Raw genomic sequence first — 21,530 nt, forward strand, 5'->3', positions numbered from 1 at the left:
TATTGTTTTCTTGGTACAGATTGAGGGAATTTTGAATTCAAACCCGATTTATTCCCAATCCACCAATCCCAACGATCGAGGACCCCTCACACATTCACATTTTTTAATTGGTCGCCCTATAACCTTACTTCCTCATGCTGATCTTGTATCAACTCCATCAAATAGATTATTACTACTCCAAGATATCCAACCTATGTATCAATGTACTAATCAATCCTTGTAACCAACTTCCACGCAAGTGGCCTAAAGGTTGAATCCTGCAGCTCTCCCAAAGAAAATATGGTATCTCCAGACTTTCAAAAATTCAAACCACTGCAGGACAGTGTGAATCGTTCAATACGGATTTATGCCCACTTCCAATTGAAGAAGATACAGACACTTGTGTTAATTATGTGCCATATAAATGTTATTTTATGTTCATATCTACCTTTGAACATTTACTTATGTATTCATTTGAAGGTTCCATTCAAAAGGGGGAGTTTATGTTTAATTTATTTTCTTCTTTATGTTCTCTAGTTTTGGAAAAGCACGGCAATGCTGTGATTAATATTTATAAATGTAACGATCATGCAAGGCAGCAGGATCTGTGCATTGGAATGGGAGAAGTTTAGGACGATTTTCAACGACATCTCTGTGACTGGCTCACATCTAAAAGTTTACGTTTTTGTGTTTTATTTTTGAATGTTTGTCAATCTGCATTCTGAAACTAAGTTGCAATATAATCTTTGCAAGACAGTCATTGTATAAAATTATAAGAGATGACACGTGTTTCAACATAATATTACAAACAGATGTAAAAGTTTGCTTCGAAAAGCTTTGACTGAATGGAATTGAAAATCGTGATGTAATTTTATGTAGAGGACAGTAAAATAAGCTTAAATTCCTACACAGAGAAAAATATTTTGTAATGTTTACCAAAACTCATCATGTCCGCGGTCTGCAATAAATAACTAACGATCACCTAGTCCTTTTGTGATTCAATTACAGAACGCCTGACGCTGATACTTTTTGACACTAACTACTGATTACTGGAGTCTTTATTTCTAAAAAGCAAACTAATTCTACGTGGCGATCTGAATATTGATTGTTCCAGTGTGTGTGCTGGCTAAGAATGTCTGCAGTCAATTTTTGATTCTTTTGGCATGGTCATGCATATAACGGCACCAACCAGAATAAATAAGACCAGTTCTTGTACTATAAACTAAGTCGTGTCATCGTATAATCCAGAATCCACCGACTGTACTAGCTTTAATTCAGGTCTCTCCGATCATAAAGCAGCGATAACAAAATTTTCGGTATAATCCAAATTAAAAATGCCTCTCGCAAATTATGCTGTATCTTTTCGGAAAAAAGTTTTCAAAACTTCAATCACCGCTGTCAAACAACTGATTGGTGATGTGGACTTCGAATTTTCTAGATTGATAAAAACACTAACTAGTATGGCATCCAATTATTTTTCCCTCAGGCGTATTAAAAATAAGTAACATAAATCCTGGTCCACCAAAGGTTTACGTATACTATCTGCAAAAAACATGCGATCTTTATCAGGAAAACAGCCATCAGTCCACTGCAAAATCTTTTTGGAATTTTTCGAAGGCTTTCCGATTGTGTTAATCATAATACTATTTTAATTAACAAATTGCAGTACTACGGTTTAAGGGGGACACGTCTAGTATGGTTTAAGTTCATACCTTACTAACAAAAGTCAGCTTGTAAAGGTTGATATAACGATGTCTCCTTGCAAGCCAATAGAATGTGGAGTGCACCAAGGCTCGTTACTAGGCCCTTTTCTGTTTCTTCTGTTTATTAACGGCATCGCCTATCAAGACATCAGTGGGGAAATATATCTATTTGCAGACGACACTAGTTTCTCTTGGAGTCACCCTGATCTCACGGCATTTCATAGGACGAAATCTAGTGACCTAATTTCCCTTAAATCTTGAATCATGGTGCGATTCTAATCTTCTCTGTCTCAACGTTTCTAAAGCTAAATTTGTATCATATAAAAATACATTGCTTCCTTTTTCATTAAATAATACCACCATTGACGTCGTTGAAACTATGAAATTCTTACGGCTTGTGGACAATTCCTAAAAATGGGAGTTACATGTTGCCGCCTTATCTAAAAAATTAACTTCCTTCTGTTTTGCCCTGAGATCAGTTTACAAAGAACTGAACTTATCCACCTGCTTAACAATTGCCCTTATGGAGTCGCATCTCCGATATGCTCTTCCCCTCTGAGGTAGTGTGGTGAGAATCAATTTGAGCGAATTTTCAAACTATAAAAGAGAGCTGTTAAATATTTATTCGGACTAAACAGCAGAGCTCACTGCAGGGAAGATTAAAAATTCTGACCCTTCCTTATTCATCTTTGAATCTTTTTGCCTAATTCGTAAGCACGCTTTTCTAATTTCCAATACTACTAGTAGAAAATCAGAATTTTTAATTCCAACTAATTTCGATTCATCTTCAGTATTATTAGCTACAATATCACGGGAGCAATGGGCATGAGGCTCGTCATTGCGGTCATCAGTCTTGAGGAAATCATTGACTTGAACTAATTCGAAATTATCCTCAGATTCACTTTCCATGGTCCAGTCATATTCTTCAGTTTCTTTATCATGTTTTTTCTCTTTGGGAATACTTGTGAAATCCTCACTTGCAACAGATTTTCCAGGTTCTATTCTTATCATCAAATCTTTTATTAGGCAATTACAGTACTATCTCGTGGATTTTTGGTTTTGTAGGTTGTTGTTATACGGCGCCAAACTACCTTTAATGGCTTAAAGAAGATTACATCCAAAGGTTGTGTCAAGTGTGTTGAATTTGAGGGTAGAAAGATAAATGTAACATTGTTTCTTTGACACTCTCTGATAATTGTTATGTTTAAATGACTCGATAGATTATCTCCGATTAGAATTTTCGGTCCATCAATTTTTTTGACCCACGGTATAACCATTTGTGTAAACCAGTCCTCAAATACGTACTCGTCAAATCATCCAGAATTGGTTCTATTATAAGGAGTCCCCCGATACACCAGGAATCAAATAATCTCCGCTTTATACACAACATATGGGGCAAATAAAGTTTCATATTCAGAGGCGGCAAACATGACGGATATTGAGGACTTTGTTGAGTTCATAATGCGTTCAGGATATTTAATCCCTTGTCTGAAAACACATTTAGACGATCCAGGATCTTCTGTCAGATTAGTTTTGTCGTAGTTAATGATGGAACCAAGTGGAATTCCTGCCATGTTTCTTTCTAAATTATCAAAGTAATTGTTCATTTCCTCATATGTTTTCTTAGCTCTTGCTTTTTTAATAATTTTTTTAATAATTTGGCACTGTCTGTTGGATCATTCATGCTATAATTTAATAATTTCAAATAACTGGAAGGAGGGATTTCGATGAGTCATACACGATAGTGTTCGCATTATTCACACCTCTGGGCAGATAAATCAAATTACAGGAATCTTAGCTTTGTTGGGTGGATAGCCCACAGGCTGAGTCCATAACCACAAAGAAGAAGAAGACGAACGCTTAGGATTTCGTCAGCAAAGGATGAGGCGGTATTAGATATAGGTTATGTGTAACTAAGAGCGATGTACAATAAGGGAATTCAGTTTTTGCACCTACTTTCATAAATGAAATTATAAGGAAGCATATATTTGCCTTATTTTGTTCAAGTTGACAATTATTTATATATTCATAAGATTCAGTGTTTAATTCAGGTTTCAATAACGTTTAGAATTATATGCAACGTTGTATATTTTTGGTGCCACATAATTGTATAAACTTTTGAAAATTAAAATGTCTAAAAGAGCACAACCACCTTGGAACGCCCCGAAAAACGAATCACAACCGGTTTTAAAAATTTTCAATAGTTTAACGAGACAAAAAGAAACGTTTGTGCCTATTTCTGGAAAAAGAATAAATTGGTACAGCTGTGGACCCACCGTATACGATGCGTCTCATATGGGACACGCAAGGTAAATATATTTCAAATCAAATTATATTTAGTATATGTATTTGTAAGATTATTCATTTTACAGTATTTAATTTCATTATATATTGTATATTTAATTTTATATTGTTAAGAAAATATATATTTAATTATATTGATTATTACTATTTTTATTTTAGGTCCTACATTTCATTTGATATACTACGAAGGGTATTTTCAGATTATTTTGGTTATGAAGTTTTTTATGCAATGAATATAACAGACATTGACGACAAAATTATTAAAAGGGCACGACAAAATTATCTGTTTGAGCAATATACTTCTAAAAATAATTCCTTAGAAACAGTACTATCTGATGCCAAATTAGTATTAGATAACCTTCAATCGAAAGTTAAAGATACAATAGATCCTGAGAAGAAGATTATGCTAGAAAAAATGTTAACAAGGTAATACCTAGGTATTTTTGTTGGGAGTGCTTAACACATACAGTTTATTCAAGCAAGGAGCTTAACATGTTTATACTGATATGGGCAACTGGTGGTCGACACTGTAATGTCTCATTGAGCCACAATTACTACCCAAGTAATATATACACTTGGAGTACATATTAACTTATTATAGCTTTCATAAATGTTTATTCTACATAATTCCCAAGCTTTCATAAATCAGATTTGTTGTTGTTTTTTAGGAGCTTCAAGAACAATGTTAAAGTTTCTGTGTATAACTTTGAAAAAATGCAATGGAAACAGATGAATTAACATAGTTATTTAAGTTCATTAATATATCATTTTAGCTTCATTGTACCTGTAGTGTGACGCCTCCATTTAATTAACTTACATTTACTTCATATGGCATTTTCCATTTTCTTTCTAAATCAGTTAATTGATTCATAATTTGACATGGCAATAAAATGAGCAGAATGTGATGTCACTTATATTGATTATAGAACAACTGTATCTCAAAAAGAAGTTAGTCATAGTGTCATTTGAGTCTCCTTACCAAACTGTTAATTTAGAAAATAAAATGTATTTGTTTTCTTTCTCTGTAAAGTAATTCTGAATGATGGTATAAGTAACAATTTTGATTGATTATCATATTATTTTCATGATAATATTTTCTACTTGTTCAGAACTAGTCCATTTTCAGGAAATTTCCCATAGATGCTGATAAATGTCATTAACGGCATTGAAATTTAATTTTTTGTTTTGGAAGTTTTTGGGTCGTCTTTTTTGGAATTGTCTTAGACAGGTTTCCCACTAAAGTGGATTTTATTAGTCAATTTTGGTGAAAGAATGATCTTTAATCTTTCATATAATATTTATTCTACCAATGCCATGATTCACATGATTCAGAAACAATGCCAAAGCTCTCAAATGTTATTCACCTATAATGCATTTTATATAGCTTTTAAACTAGCAACCCTATCAAATGATAACTAAAAAGTGGTAAAATTGAATTCTTTACTGATATAATATAATCAATTATCAGTGGCTTATGAGAATAATAACATAGCCAGTAAAGAATTCTCTTGTGGTGCTACAGTAGCTCTATATAATTGTTCTTTATGAAAGTTTTGACCACTACAATCAAACGGTCAAGTAAAATGGTCCTGTTTAGATGATAAGAGCTATTTAAATAATGTATAAACTTGTTTAACATTAGAGGTAACTATAAGAAAAGTTCAAATACAGACACAAGGTTGATCTATCACTGGAAGCATCAAATTTTAGGATATGCAGATGATATTGTGTTACTAACCAAATCCCAGGGGGAATTGGAAAATCGTAGACTGGAAAAGAAATCAAAAATATTTGGTCTCGGAGTAAATTGCAAAAAAATTATAAATACATGGAAATTCAATGGCAAAGAAAGAATCAGGCGTAAAACAAACCTTTCAGGACGGAAATTGAGGTATATCATTTTGAAAAAATTGAGTCCTTCGATTATCTAGGTGTGCTGATTACGAATACGGAAGATGAGACAAAAGAGCTGGAAAATCGGATAGCAAAGGGTATTGGAGTAATGGAGTCCTTGAATAATATTCTTTTAGCAAAATAAATCTCTCAAGCAACAAAAATAAGGTTGTACAAAACAATGATTAGACTGTACTGTACTGTATGGATGTGAGTCCTGGGTGTTAACCAAGAAGAGTACTGAAAAAATAGAAGTGTGGGAGAGGAAAGTACTCTGAAAAATACTGGGGGGTGTCAAAATAAACAATGAGTCCTGGAGAAGAACAAATGCTGAGCTGAAAGAAATATATAACTAGCCTAATATTACACAAATAGTCAAAGCCCAAAGAGTCAGGTGGCTGGTACATACGTGCAGAATGAATGCAAACAGAATTGCCTAGAGAAAATAGAGAGAATAATTGAGTGGAGACAATGAACAGAGGACAGAAATGGATGTGAAGGTGCAGCAGGAGCGGTCAGATACTTGTGACAGTCCCTACACAAATGAAATGAGACTACTGTGTGACTGGGAATGTTGCTGCAAGTTTTGTAAAAATGCCAAAGGAGTCAAATAGTAGCTGTATTAATGAGTGGTTGGAGTACATTTGTGGTGTATAGTCAATTCCAGGAGGAACGATTATAGAAAGGACAGTATAACAAGGCTAGATAGTTTATTCAATTGGAGGTTATTTTTCTTCTCACAGTAAATTGGCCTTTGCTTTAGCTACCAAATATTCTGCAATGTTTTAAAATGGTTCTAAAAAATTTAAGAGAATGTTATTTGGCTTAGGACTGGGGTTCGCAATGAACGAATCAAGGGGAGAAACATGACAAATTAAGAAAAAAAATTAGCAAAATTTCAATTATAAACCATCACTTCTTTTACGATAAAAAGTAGATACAACGATGTGTTGCAATATGCTAAATTATTCAATATAGTTAACAGAGGATATGATTATTTTTTTTTTGGTCAACACAAAATTATTTACATAACTACTATATTTCTACAACTATGATAGTATGTGAAAGTCTTGTTATGACTGTTTTGAACTGCCTTGTGATTTTGTTGATTGTTTCCATTGGTAATCTTGTCTATTAAAAACACTGTTTGATAGTAAAAAAAATTCGCCATATGTATGTCATCTACACACAAATACACATACCATGCTCCATCCTGAAAACATATTTGCCTTCATTTGTTTTGTTATTTTATTTCTTCTATCCTCCTTTTTATTCTTCCACTGCTTCATTGAATTGAAATGTTGTGATTTTTAATGCTGATTTGACATCAAGAAACAGATAAAAGTGGAATTATGACAAGATTCAGTTTTATTGTGAAAATAGATAATGTGTCTATTCAATGTTTTGAACTATGTGAAATATAAACTTTAAAATATTAAAAATATTTTTTTAGGTTGACAAGTTCAGTGGAAGAGCTGGAGGGTTCCGTAAAAAGTGGAGATTTGTTAAAAATAGAAAATAGTAAGAAACAGTTTATAATAGATTGTAAAGATCCTCTATCAGATTGGTTGGATCAAAATCTTGGACATACTGTAAAAGATAATGCGATATTTAGCTCTCTTCCAAGGTATTGGGAAGAACAATTCTACAATGACATGGATTCTTTAAATGTAAATATTTGGAAAATTCAATATATTTGATAAATTGGCAAAAAATTGAAAAATTCGACATATTGGAGAATTTTGTGAAAGTGAAAACCTTTGAGCAACTTCAATAATGTGAAGATTTTTGTAATCTTTAATCTGTAATCTACTTTATAAAACCCCATTTTTTTGTTCGCTCTTATTTCAACCATTACCATTTTATTTCATGTATTCTTTTCATTTAAGATATTACGGCCGAATGTTATCACAAGAGTTAGTGAATATATTCCAGAAATCATCACTTTCATCCAAAAAATCATAAAAAATGGTTTTGCTTATGAAGCTGGTGGATCTGTTTATTTTGATGTTGCAGCTTTTGATAAAAGTAACAAACACCATTATGCTAAATTAGTTCCAGAAGCTTATGGCGATACCAACAGCTTACAGGAAGGAGAAGGTAATTGTCAACTCTATAATCTTTGTTGAACTGTTTGTTAATCAATTTTTTTCTAAGGTGACTTAACTACAACAGAACAAAGAAGTGAGAAACAATCACCAAACGACTTCGCTCTATGGAAAAAGAGCAAACCTGGCGAACCATTCTGGGAATCTCCTTGGGGCTATGGTAGACCTGGTTGGCATATTGAATGTTCCGCAATGGCTTCTGACATATTCGGTGAAACTGTAGATATTCATACAGGAGGTGTAGACTTGAAATTCCCCCATCACGACAATGAAATCGCACAAACTGAGGTACTTTTTTAATTATCACCCCTATATAGCTATTATAAACAAAGTGACAAAAAAATGGAGTTAGTTCTGTGGTGAACAGTCATTCCAATAGAAATGATTATAGAGAGGACAGTATATGGAAGCTAGATAGTTTATTCAATACGGTAACAATCAGTTTTTATTGTTGTTGAGTTAAACATAAACATTGAAAAGTGAAATTGTCATCTTTACTTTCAAATTGGTTTTAAATATCCTTATATTTTTATGTATAGATAAGTATGCTTATCCCCATGGGAGTTGTGTGCATGTAATAATTATTGTAACTTGTTATTGAAGGGTTGATTGTAATAAAATTATATACTTTTAATTTCTTATTTTTAGGCATATTATGGAAACGCCAATTGGGTGAACTATTTCCTTCATTCTGGTCACTTGACTATTGCAGGTTGTAAGATGTCGAAATCTTTGAAAAACTTTGTATCTATCCAAGATGCTTTATCTAAATATACAGCTAGGCAACTTAGATTTGCCTTTTTATTGCATTCTTGGAAAGATACTCTTGATTACAGTCAGAATACCATGGATTGTGCTTTGCAATATGAAAGACTCTTCAACGTAAGTCATATTTTCTTGTGTACTGTGAATTTGATGAGTAAGAAATCCAGTAATAATTAGAACCCTTGTTCATTTCTAATTGTAACCAAAAAGTGATTGAGAGCGTTGGTCATGAAATATCGTTGTCTTTGTTTACTTATACTTCTTTGGGAATTGAACATCATCAAACATCTTAGCCCAGAATTTGACAACTGGATACAATCCTTCTTTTGATTGAAAACAAACTTTCTTATTTGTAGGAATTCTTTTTGAATGTGAAAGATGTAACTTTTGGATCATGTACGGAGAAAACCAATGCGGGTACTTTTAGTAAATGGACTGAACATGAACATAATCTGAATAATAAACTTTACCAAATGAAAATTGCTGTACATACAGCATTGTGTGGTAAATTATTATATTCTATATCATTAGATTGATTTTATAATTGATGTATTATTAATTTTCAGATAATATTGATACAAAATCTGCAGTTGATGCTTTAAGAGATCTCGTTACTGCAAGTAACATTTATAGGAGGGAACGAAAACCTCCTAATAGTTTATTGTTGTACGATATAGGATTATATGTAACGAAAATTTTGAAAATATTTGGAGTGATTAGTGAAAAAGAAACCTTAGGATTTCCAACTGCTACAGGAACATTTAATAATGTAAGTGAAAGAAAAATGTATACACTGTTGCTTGAAAAAATTATACTTAATGTCTACATTATTGAATATGAAGATTTTCTTTATCAAAATGTATTAAATGAAAGGATTAGGTATGCGATGTTTCATTTTATAATAGTGTAAGTGTTGGTGCCGGTATTGTGGCGCTCTTCTGCTTTTATTATGTGCAGGTGTATTGTACCTGTTGTTCAGTACTTTTTAAAATTATTATTGATTCTGCTTTAAATACGACAGTTACGGGGGAGTCCCGTATCTTGGAAAGATGCCGAGTAATTTATAGATTTATTTAAGATTTATAGCTTTATAAACAATCAAATTGTTTATAACAAATCACTCGATCAGATTTAGGCTCGGCACCCTCGAAAAATCGATTCTACGCATAAAAAAGAGAAGATTTCATATTTTTTATCTTTAGATTAAAGATCGTATTTATAATACTATTCTACCTATATTACGTCTTGTTGCAAAATAATGGAATACTGGAGTTTTTATCTACTCTTAGAGTTAGCGAGTTCTGCAGGCATCAGAAGTTCAATGTAAAATCTTTAACCAACCTACTTTGAAACTATTGGTGTAAATTTCATTAGATGTGGCGATTAATTCTAACAAAACTCCTCTGGAAATGAAAATAAAGATATAAAACAATATTAAACATAATTCATTATATGAGATAATTTTATATAGCTCAGCTGTAATTATATTACAAAGCTGGATTATTTTTCCTTCAATTCTTTAAAATTTGTAGCTCTTTCAAAGTCATGTCAATAAATATTTTGTATCAAGTAACTCAAAAGAAACAAATCATTTGAAGACCACTTAATTGCATCATTATTAAAATTATTTCCCAAATCATTTTAATTCTCACATTTATTGAGTTAGTGGAAGTGAGAGAACTGTAGCAAAATTTGATTTTGTAGAAGTTCCGAATATTTATTTCCCATTAAGTTTCCATTAATCAAGAAGCACCTTAGAATGTAGTCATCTACTATTCCTATAATGCTATATACAGAAAAATAGAATAAACATTTGTATTAATTTTTAGTAAAACTGGCAACTCTTTGTAATTTGCAGTGAGAATGATTTATTTTTGTATTTTGCTTCATTTTCTGTAAAATTTGTAGCTCAATACAGTTTTCAAATATATGAAGGCTAGAATGCCTTACAATTTTTTTTATTTTATGTTTTTAAATATATATAAAAAATTCTAAGAAATAGGAAATTTTTTTATTTTGTAATTACCATTTCTTGATATCAAATTTCCTACTTTTGATGTCCCTAATATATTTCGTTTTAGGTTGAAAGTCTGGTTAGACCATATCTTACTATTTTAGCTGAATTTAGAGATAATATTAGAACAAGTGCAAGAGTATTGAAGGCAACTGATATTCTTAAAGAATGTGATAATTTAAGAGATGAAATTTTACCTAATGTGGGGATCAGATTAGAAGACAGAGAAGGTAATTTTGTAGATCAAATTTGTTTTTTATTATTTCGATTGATTATTATAAGATGCATTATACAATAAACGATATTTTATAAACAATTTTATGAGAGGATTTAGGATATTCTCATTTTTCAGGCGAAGCAAGTGCTGTCAAGTTTGTTGATAAAGAGACATTATTAAAAGAACGAGAAGCTAAGAAAAAAGCAGAGCAAGAAAAACTTGCTGAAAAAGAAAAGAAAAAAGCAGAACTTGCAGCGGTGACATATGCTAAAGAAGCGCAGAAAAAAATTCCTCCTAGTGAGATGTTTAAAAAAGATGCTAAATATTCCAAATTTGATCATGATGTAAGTATTTTGTAGCTACTTAACTTCCAGTAAATTATTAATAAATAATCTGGTTTAAGCACGAATATTTTAAATACAGTAAGACCTGCTTAATACGGGGGTAGAGTGTAATGTAAAACAGCACTAAATGAGGCTATCTTAATATGTAAATAATGGAGTTAGGGGAAGGTGGATAGAAAATTGGTTAGGTATTAAATTTGATTAATGTTTTTTTATAAACATAAAACCAAACATTTATATACAAAATCAAAAACAATGTACGTATAAAAACAAATGAAATTCTAAGTCAGTCGGATCATTCGGTCTATTCAATTTCCAATTTTCTGCCTTTTTGTCAAGAAGGCATGTAATGTAGTTTACGTTTTTCTTTTGCATTATGTTAGAAGTTGTTGATAAGTGGATAAAGCATTTATAATACCCTGTCTTACTTTTAAACTCCTTTCAAAACTTGGATAATTTTCAACAAATGTGTCCATAATTTCAGTGGTTAATTGTTTTTACAAACACCATTGAAATTTCTTTTTGCACTTCAAAATCACTACACTCCAATATTTTTGTTTTCTTCTTGCTCAGTTAATTCCTTAAGCTCATCATTAGAAAGACTACCTGCTATTTCTTGAACTATTTCTTCGACGTCTTCCCCATTTATCTCATTTAAACTGTTTTGTTTCGATAATTCCATTATTCCCTCCATATCGACAGGGTGTTCAATGTCTTCGCTATTACTTAACAGTACGAATTGCTTTGCATATCTCAAATGGATTTTGCCATCTCAGAAGCTGCGTGATTGATTTTGATACCTTATTACATAATAATGTGCGCAAATGATATGAAGTTACCCCAATCTTTTAAATACAAAACGAAAGAAATGACTAATAATAGCGCCATATTATAACTTTGTTCTTTTCACATCGCGCAATCAGTTTGGAGATGGCTAATTGAAAAAAACATAACATACCAAAAGAAAATAGGCAACAGTTATATTATTCATTTAGAAATATATTAACAGCTTCATCTCCAGAAAACAGTTCCGATGCTTTTCATAATGCATTAAATACGACCTATCACAAAAATATACAAACTGGGTAGAATATGTTAATAACTATTGGACCCGACGCGAAGACTGGTGTTTAGCTTATCGTGATGGCTTACAACGTAGTTGCCCTAGTGGACTTTACTTGTACGACTATGGAATAATATTACATTCGACGTCTAAGAAATGTTGCTAATAGAGGGTACAGTGAAGGAAACCATCTTTTAAAACCACAAGTGAAGAAAGCAAGCTATCTAAATAAGGATAGCATACAAAAAATGGATGAGTTCACATACAAAGTTCCAAGTGAAAAAAATTATCAAGTGCTATACGATGTGAATATTGAAATTGGTTGCTGCACTTATTTTGTTGGTCGGCTGGGTAAAACATGTAAACATCAAGCAGGAGTTTATTTATATTATTACGACCTAGAAGCAAATGATTCCGAAATTCGTTACCAAATCGCATGCTTGGCACTGGGTGCAAATGCTGAAGGTCGAGAATTTTACAGATCTCTTGTTAGTTTGCAACAAATACAGGCATCAACTTGGGTGTCAAACGCCATACAATAACACTGAGATATCATCATTTGAAGCACTGTTAAAAGTTCTGCTGGATTGCCACACAAGATTCGGCATTAGTGAAGCTTCTATACAAAAAAATTTAGCTCAACTCCAGAAGATCATTACCAGAAATGCATGTGACAGTTTTTTATGCACGGCAGGATCCAGTATCCCTTTAATCGTTGTCGTACAGCAATTCGTGTATAACCAACAACCATTGCCAGAAGAAGACCTGGTATTACAAGAGGCAGTAAGAGAATGCCTGGTGGAAGACCAGCCGTTACAGAAAAAAAACAAGAATATTAAAGAGAAAGCGGAATTTATATGTAGATGTAGAAAATGACAAATGCAAAATCGCATGGCAGTGGACACTAGCAACTAATAAATTATACTTAGTCTTTTAGGTCCTACTTTATATGCATTTTAGTTTGTGTTAATATGCTTACTTTTCGTAGTTTTTGTGTTGCATTATGGTAATAAAACTTTAAATATATTCTGACTTGCTTTTAATTTACTGGCATAACGTACGATATGTACTGTTATCTGGCGTACACATGCATTTTAAACTCACTTGCAAAACGTACATTACTCTGACTTTACAATGGCAGAACGTACTGCTACCTGGCCGCAACCAATCAATCATAAAGCGTAGATACCGGCCGTTTGCCAAAATCATGTACGTTATGCTTATATGCGCCCGGGCTGAAATAACTGCATATTGACCTCTTCTGCCTTTAGAAATTTCTGCATTAATCTAAATTTTAACATGTTCCTTTAAGATCATCATTTCACAATTATTATATCCACCATTTTTATATGTCAATTAGTAGTAATGTATGCCCATACTGTATTTGGAATTAACAGTCATTTGTTTCATTTATTAAAACCTTTTTTTCTTTCATTAATGTGTCAATGATTAAGAATAGAAAACTCATACTGTATTTCAAATTAATCGTCACACTGTTTGCAAAACAAAATAGGAGTGGTATAGTAATATTATTTTTATTTTATTTTAAGGGATTTCCTACCCATGATTCAGAAGGAAAAGAAATTAGTAAAGGCCAAATAAAAAAACTACAGAAGTTGTACCAAGCCCAACAAAAAAAATACCAAGAATATTTAGCTTCCCAAACCTAATTCGACGATTCAATTTATGACTTCAATCTCAATGTACCAATAATAATAATAATAATAATAATAATAATGCTTTTAATGATACTAGTATTTTTTATTTATTCATTTACCAATTTTATTGTTTTATATTAAATTTCTTTATAAAGCATTAATTTTGTGAGAAATTATACTTTGTAACATTTGGTTAAAAATTCTATCATTAATATTAAAAAAATGGTATATTAATATGAAATTTGTACATTATTGATAATAAATTATTGAAATTGTAGCAATTTTTATTTAATTCACTTATATTATTGGAGATCCTTTATTTATACACAAGGTGTCTATTTAATTTCAGGAAGTTTCAATTATTTAAATCCGATAAAGCAATATTGAAGTGACGCAAAGAATATTTCAAACGAAGTGAAGCTAAAAAGAGCAAATGAATGATTTGATATTAAATTTAGAGAATGAGATAACAACCTACCTTATCTTTGAAGAGTATCACAACTCATAATCATCTACATTATAAAGCACGGGCTCAGATAGCTAGAAAGAATATTTTCAGACAGTGAGAGCAGAAAGAACAAATAAATGATTTGATATAAAATGTAGAGATTGAGAAAGCAACTGACTTTATCTTTAAAGAGGATCATATTTATAAAGATTTGATAAAGCGTAGATTCAAATGGATGCAATAATGAAATAAGTAGAAGAAATCATATTATCAGACATGATGAAGGTGAAAAGTAGAGATAAATGATTCGATATCAAAGTATAGATTGAGAAAGCAACTGATCTTATCTTCAAAGAGGATCACTACTTGCAATCATCAAGGCGATTAAGCCACAACACATAATTGTTGATTAATATACCGTTACAAGTATAATCAGGCATTTGTTTGTGTTATTTTGAAAATTCTACAGATTTAAAAATCGCATGAAATTATAAACACTATTTACCTCTAATAAGTAGAAACATAACCATTGTAACCTTTCCGTTCTACGGCATTTTAGCTATTATAAAATTTCAAAAGTTTATTATAAGTTGATGTATTATATTTATACTTTGTACTTACTGATGTAAAATTAAATAGAAAGTTGAATTAGTTCTTAAAAGAACTGATTGGAGACCTCTCCTGTTTCTTCTTTATTCAAATACTACAATTTTGGTTTTATCCATTTTATGTAAGTTACTTCAAAGTTGCAGTCTTCATACCTAGATATTTGAAATTTATCTTGATGCAGTTTTTTTCAGACACTGATTTAAGATTAGTTTCTTTTATAATTTTTAAAGACAGATGAAAATTTGACGTTTCGACTTATTTTAGTCTTTACCAAAATATGATATTGACACTGACAATTATCGTATTCATATTAATGAATAAATCACCAACATAATGAATTTCAAAATAAGAATAAAATCAAAATAGAAATTCGTTTCAACTTGAAATATTAATTTTTCTTTAGTTCTTACATCTCAAATATTCATGATGTAGATGATCTATCAATTAATATAAATACGCAAATTGTCAGTGTTAATATAATTTTTGATAAAGACTAAAAGAAGTCGAAACGTCAAATTTTTATCTGTCTTTAAAAAACTATGAAAGAAATTAATTTTAAATCAGAAGAGACCTAAAATCAAGAACATCTAGAAGCATAAACATCCAAAAGGTCAAAGAAATTAAAGGAATTGAATGATATGAAATAAAAGTTATGTCACTGTGAACTGATTGAATTTGATATCAAATGTGTATATAAAGAAAGCAGGAAAATTTAACTGCCACATCATATTTGTATTTGATACATACTACTAGATATTTAATTTTTGAGGCGTTTATTTCGCGCAAAAATAACTTCTGATTTATTTGTCTATTACGTCAAAATATTTTTTTGACCCCTTGAGGAGAGTACGGTCTCAGCCGCATTTCTATCTAAGAACAACAGTGTGCTTCATATAAAGCCCTGTATTTGTTTCGGCACACCAATTTTCTGTCCTTGGGTTGTAAGTAGGTCGCAGAAAATTTTCTGAAACGTAGCTAAAAAGAGCTTGAGTTGGGTTAAGAAATGAAGAAAAATAATATATGACACATAAACTAAAAGTCAATCTGGACTGCGGGACATAGAGGCGTGGCTTTATTTCGGATTTCATATCACACACACTAGAAAATGCAATTTTTGGTGGTCTTGAGTTGTGTCTTATCCAATGTCAGTGGACCAGCAAGTACTCTATTTCTACCCCATTTATTTTATACATTGTCTAGGTATTATATATATAATACTTGAATTATACAAATTATCATTAACACCTACTCTATATTCAGTATGTTTGCAGTTGGACTTTGGAAGAAATCGAAGGGAACAAAGAAAATTAATAGGCGAAGGTTGCGGGAAAGAAAAAGAATAATAATAATATTAATAGTATCTAGTATACATACTAGGAATGTTTTTAAAAAACTCCTGCTTGTTGGAACTGAAATTAACAGTGATCTGATTTTATTTAGTAATGGCTTATAAAATTATTTATTTGGAATCACCCAATGTTTCCCTATTTACGTATGTAATATTTTGAGAAAATACGTGTGTAAAATTGTTAAAAAAGAGAGAGAGAAAAAAATTCAAGTGATATTTTGTGTCATTTATGATGCAGAAATGGTAGCTGAAAATTGAATTAATCCTTGATGATAGTGTAAGTTGTAGCATTGTTAATGCTATTTTTTATGCTGAAAATAAAATATGGGGTCGGGTGTCAACCTTCATATTATTCTATTCTTTGATAAGAGAGACTCTACATAATTGACAAAATAGGGCTTGTTAGGTAACGTGTTTTTGTTGCAATATTTTATAATACTCAAGGTGACAGTAACAAGATACATCTTTATTACTTGTTTATCATTTGCAGTTTATTCCCCTTGTAACAACGTCGAAAGTGAATGTTGGTCATTAGTTGAATGAAATTTGAATTGCTCACCTTTTGTTCGATCCATTGACACGTTACAAGATTAACAAAGGTTCGGTGGAAACTAAGGAAATTACATATATTTTCTGTTTAATTCAATTTTTACAAATCAATGTTTTTGGCATATACAAAAATATGTTTGACAAGCTTTGCAATTATTTTAGAAGTACTTTCCCAACCGTTATTTTCAGTTGAACTGAATTTTTTCGAGTCAAGCTCCAGTACTCGTTACGTTATAATTCAGCTAACCCATTCATCGTTTTATGTAGTTTTATCTTTGTATTTTTGGATACCGTTTTTGACTACACAATGTTATTTAGAAAACTTATAACTCTCTATCCTTTTACAATAAGTTTTTTTATCTGTTTTTTTTTATTTCAGTTTAACATGCCACTACAGCGCTGGTCATAGGCACTGAAACAAAAATATAAAAGTTGTAGGACTGTTTCTTGATTTTTGTCGGGCAGTTTAGTGTCTCATTAAGGTTAGGTTTCAGATTGAAAGATGGTATACGGTAGAGTATTGTCTGTAGACGATTAGGATGCTCTTGATGGATACAGGAACGTCAAGCATCTGTTTTGATCTACTTGTGTTTGTTAGAAATTTTTCCAGATTGTTGAATTTCTTTCCAAGTATTTTGTTGTTTATGCGTTTGTCTTTGGCTTAATCAGGATAATAATTATTTTGAGCTATCGTTTGGCTTATGTTAGACCTTCATTCTCATTATTTTACCACGACATTCTGTATACAAATATATACAGTTGATATTTGTTTTAATTCGTTACAGACAATGTGGTCGAGATATTTTTTTATATGAAAATATGGCAATAGATATTTGAATAGGATTCAATTAAAAATATACGTCCGCATAGTCAGAAAAGTCTAAGGTACAATTTTAAATCTCGTAAATGATCACCCTCAAATTGTCACTAAGGATGAGCTGACATACTAAATCACAATAAGGACGTAAACACTTTTTCTTAATCAAAAATACAATTTATATTTACCGTTTCTCATTGTTTTTGGGTCGCATCTCTGCGAACTGCGGGAAATAAATCTTCGCCACCCTCTCCACCTCCTCTTTTTACCTCCCTCGAGTTGCGCCACTAATTAAAAATGCTAAATTGCGCGTGCGATGCCTGCCAGCCCTTTTTATTTCCTTTTATATAAGAGAACCATTATCCTTTTTATTTATACTTTTTCCTTCTTTCGGAAGCGTGGCCCGAGGCAAAAGAGAAAAAGATACCGTTTTAATTATATTTCGATTTTAGCTTAAAAATTCAATAAAAAAGATTTGAAATCACAGTAGCTTGGATTGAATTTAATTTAGCGTGTTTTGGATTGAACAGTATTTTAAAATTTGACGTCGTAAACTAAACTAAACAAAATGAAAGCGATATAATACGAGCCCCATCCAGTTTCAGTTGACAAACCTCTTAAATTTTTAGAAAGTAATATTTTAGAGAATGAAATCTTATTCGAAAATATTATTAAAGCTTCATCAATTATTAATAATAATTATGCATAAATAAATTTAAGCAATGTAGTGCTTATGCGGACGATATAGCTTCTACTGTTAAGTAGATTAAAGGTAGATTTGCAAAACGTCCTAAATAAGCTAGAAGTAAGATCAAGACAACAGAATAAATGAACAGAAATCGAAATATATGATAACAGAAGAGAAATCGCAAAGAGCAATAATCAATAAAAGTGGACAGTGTAGCAGCTTATTGTTTTGAAAAAGTAACTCAATTTGAATATCTAGGGGTAACAATTACAAACAAAAATACCGAAATTCAAGACGTGTAAAGAACAGCAAGGTAGTAAGAGTCATACAAGTAGTGTTAAACTCCAAAATATTATCAAGATCAGTAAAAACTATGAATTTATGAAACGGTAATCCGAAGAAAAAAATTCCGAGACATTTTTTTGAAAGAATTCAGTCTGATGGAGGGGTCTGTACCAACCATCAATTACCCAGGTATTAAGACCACTAAGTACGGCTGGGACACGTTTTTAGAATGAGGAAAAGAGGGAAAGGGGAAGACCCAAGAAGAAATAGAAGATTGAAGAGGTGAAGTCAGATATAGCAAATTATGGTATAAAAAGCTAGGAGGAAGGCATACAGAATCAAATTTAATGGAAAAGATTGAACTAAAAATATAAAAAACTCTGAGCCATGTGCCGCTCTCAAACATTAACGAAACTTTAGCATATTTTTTGAAGCCTGGCTTTCAATTCTCCTACTGATCTTACAGTAAATGCGGGTACGTCTTTTTCCAATTTCTGTCATAGCCATAGAGTCTATGAATGATAGGTCAGAGCAGCTTTACACCCATTCTAACAATGTAATGTAATCTTGTTGTCCTTGAACCATTTCAATTCTATTCTATCCCCCTTTCAAGTTCTTTGGTCTCTGGTCCACCTAAACAAGAAAACGATTTTTAACAAAAAATTCTGTATCTTAGATCTTTTTTACTATTATAATTATGCACAAGAAATCTCTAAAAATTGAAACGTATTTTTTAGATATTTACGTCATGTTAAAGATGGTTAAAAAACATTAAATAAATGCGGCCACGGCAGATGCTCAAAATATTTAACTAATAAATTTTGTAATATCCATTACTGCTCAATTGTTCTTATATATGTGGAAATTCTATCTTTTCATTATTAAATATGTGGCAGGATTTATTTTATAAAACGTGAGTGATCTCATAAGAATTAGTTTAATCCATTTTCCAAGTATCACATTATTTAAATATTGCCTTACGTATTGTGGCCTGAATATGGAGCTTCTTTTTGCTGTAAACAAATAATGTTGTTTGTTATTGTCCGAAAGTTTAAATGATGATAGTTTTAAATTAAAAAGCATTGACAATAAATGAGGCAATTCAAGCAATTAATAAATTAAAATATGCTCCAGCAAGCAAATTTTCTACAATGAAAAAGGATCAATTATTCTGTGACTTTTATACAAAAAATCAGCCTCGTTGAAAAAAGTTATTTTTATAAACATAATATGTATGTTAAATATATTACACAAACATCGTATTGTTATAATATTATTTAAATCTCAATTGGTTCTTTCTAAGATGAATGATACGTTACAACTTTCAGATTAATTAATAGTTGATAGAAACGTAAAGTTACCTGCTACAAAATAAATTTAAATAACAAACTTCGTTTCATTTCCAGAAAATTAAAGATCTAACAATAATGTAAATACCACTATTGGTTACAAATCAATATTTATAAATATCCATCATAAGATTTTCCACACTTAAGATTTTGCTTACGAGGGCGGCTGGGCAAAGTGTTTTCACAGTCACAATGGTGGTTACATTTTTAGATTTCATCTTCAATAATTTTATATACGAGAGTTGCTACTGAGTTTTGACATTGACAAATAAAAATAAATATTTATAATTGGATGTGGTTTTATATATTCTCCATTAAGATCAATAAACATTCATGTGTTTGTCGGAGCATGTTTCTGGGGAAATAAGAAAAAATCATTGAGTACACCAAACAAGAACTGTACGGCAGATGACCTATCAATTCGATGTTTTGGCTGTTCAAAAACGCTTTTGTTTGAACTGCTGTGTGAGCGCTCGCGTCGCGGTGGAGAGTGATTCGTCTTCTGCGATTGGTTTCCAGTTTTGACAAACAAACACTGTTCTAATGGACGGTGGCGACATGTCCAATTATTCCCATGATGTAAAGACTTCAAGGTGAGCTATAGCGCACCAGCTGGTAAGCAGCCAATGAGAATTCGCTCCCAAAACGACGCGCCAATTTGAAACATTTGAATTGAATACATGATGTAAAGACTACAAGGTGTGCTATTGAGCACCAGCTGGGAAGCAGCCGGAAGCAGCTAATGAGAATTCGCTCCCAAAGAGATGCACAGAACGAGTCGAAAATGAGCCCTCGGGAAGAACACACTTTGTAGTCTTTACATCATGGTTATTCCGTTAAAACAGGTGATCATTTGTGTCGAGTACTTCGTGCGGGAAAAACGCGAATAAATCTTTTTGATAACGAAATCTTCATACAATTTTGAATGTATGCGAGGGGAATTGATGCATATTTATGCCTTAATCTCACGGTATATTAAAGGACAATTTTGCAAATATAGATTTACGCACAGCATCGATGTTTTCTGGCACAACATTCGATTTTGGATGAAATTCAGCGAATTGCAACCACGATTGAATTCGAAAGATCAGCGAAACGCAATGTCTCGAGAAGATGCTTTATCACCAAAAGTCGAGGCGAGATCGCGATCGCGATTTACTTCCATTTTTTGACCAAGATGAATGTTTCAAGTATCTGTAATCAACTCATACAGAACTCGAATGAGAACACGTTCTGAGTATGTTCACCATTATAAAAATAAAACTTTATGATGGTAATTTCAGGTTTGACAGAATCACATCAATGTTGCTATATCTCAAAACTTAAGTAGCAATCCTCGTAAATCTGACAGGGAGATGAGTTTTAATATTTGGACAAAGATAACTGTTT

The 21,530-nt window shown here is 31.7% G+C and overlaps 1 protein-coding gene and 1 long non-coding RNA gene across 2 annotated transcripts; one reads left to right on the plus strand and one right to left on the minus strand.

Annotated features, from left to right (window-relative positions):
• Positions 1–3,519: 3,519 nt before the first annotated feature.
• LOC130452599 (cysteine--tRNA ligase, cytoplasmic) lies at positions 3,520–14,325 on the plus strand. The gene is made up of 11 exons (XM_056791932.1): positions 3,520–3,991; positions 4,146–4,412; positions 7,333–7,549; positions 7,769–7,979; positions 8,037–8,275; positions 8,636–8,869; positions 9,109–9,256; positions 9,319–9,521; positions 10,834–10,996; positions 11,119–11,327; positions 13,941–14,325. The coding sequence occupies exons 1-11, from the start codon at positions 3,813–3,815 to the stop codon at positions 14,058–14,060; spliced, it is 2,190 nt and encodes a 729-aa protein (XP_056647910.1). The 5' UTR covers positions 3,520–3,812; the 3' UTR covers positions 14,061–14,325.
• A 50-nt stretch (positions 14,326–14,375) lies between these two features.
• Positions 14,376–15,039, minus strand: LOC130452601 (uncharacterized). The gene is made up of 3 exons (XR_008910985.1): positions 15,002–15,039; positions 14,527–14,588; positions 14,376–14,468 (listed from the first exon to the last, which is right to left on the minus strand). It is a non-coding gene; the product is annotated as an uncharacterized LOC130452601 (long non-coding RNA).
• Between the last annotated feature and the right edge of the window lie 6,491 nt (positions 15,040–21,530).

The sequence above is a fragment of the Diorhabda sublineata genome, chromosome 2 (assembly GCF_026230105.1).
Source record: "Diorhabda sublineata isolate icDioSubl1.1 chromosome 2, icDioSubl1.1, whole genome shotgun sequence".
Classification (NCBI taxonomy): domain Eukaryota; kingdom Metazoa; phylum Arthropoda; class Insecta; order Coleoptera; family Chrysomelidae; genus Diorhabda; species Diorhabda sublineata.

Excerpts from the sequence above, each read along its gene's own strand:
- LOC130452599 (XM_056791932.1), top strand. The coding sequence starts at position 3,813 with ATGTCTAAAAGAGCACAACCACCTTGGAACGCCCCGAAAAACGAATCA. Across the intron at positions 8,276-8,635 it reads ATGAAATCGCACAAACTGAG|GCATATTATGGAAACGCCAA; the intron begins GTACTTTTTTAA and ends TCTTATTTTTAG. Across the intron at positions 8,870-9,108 it reads AATATGAAAGACTCTTCAAC|GAATTCTTTTTGAATGTGAA; the intron begins GTAAGTCATATT and ends TCTTATTTGTAG.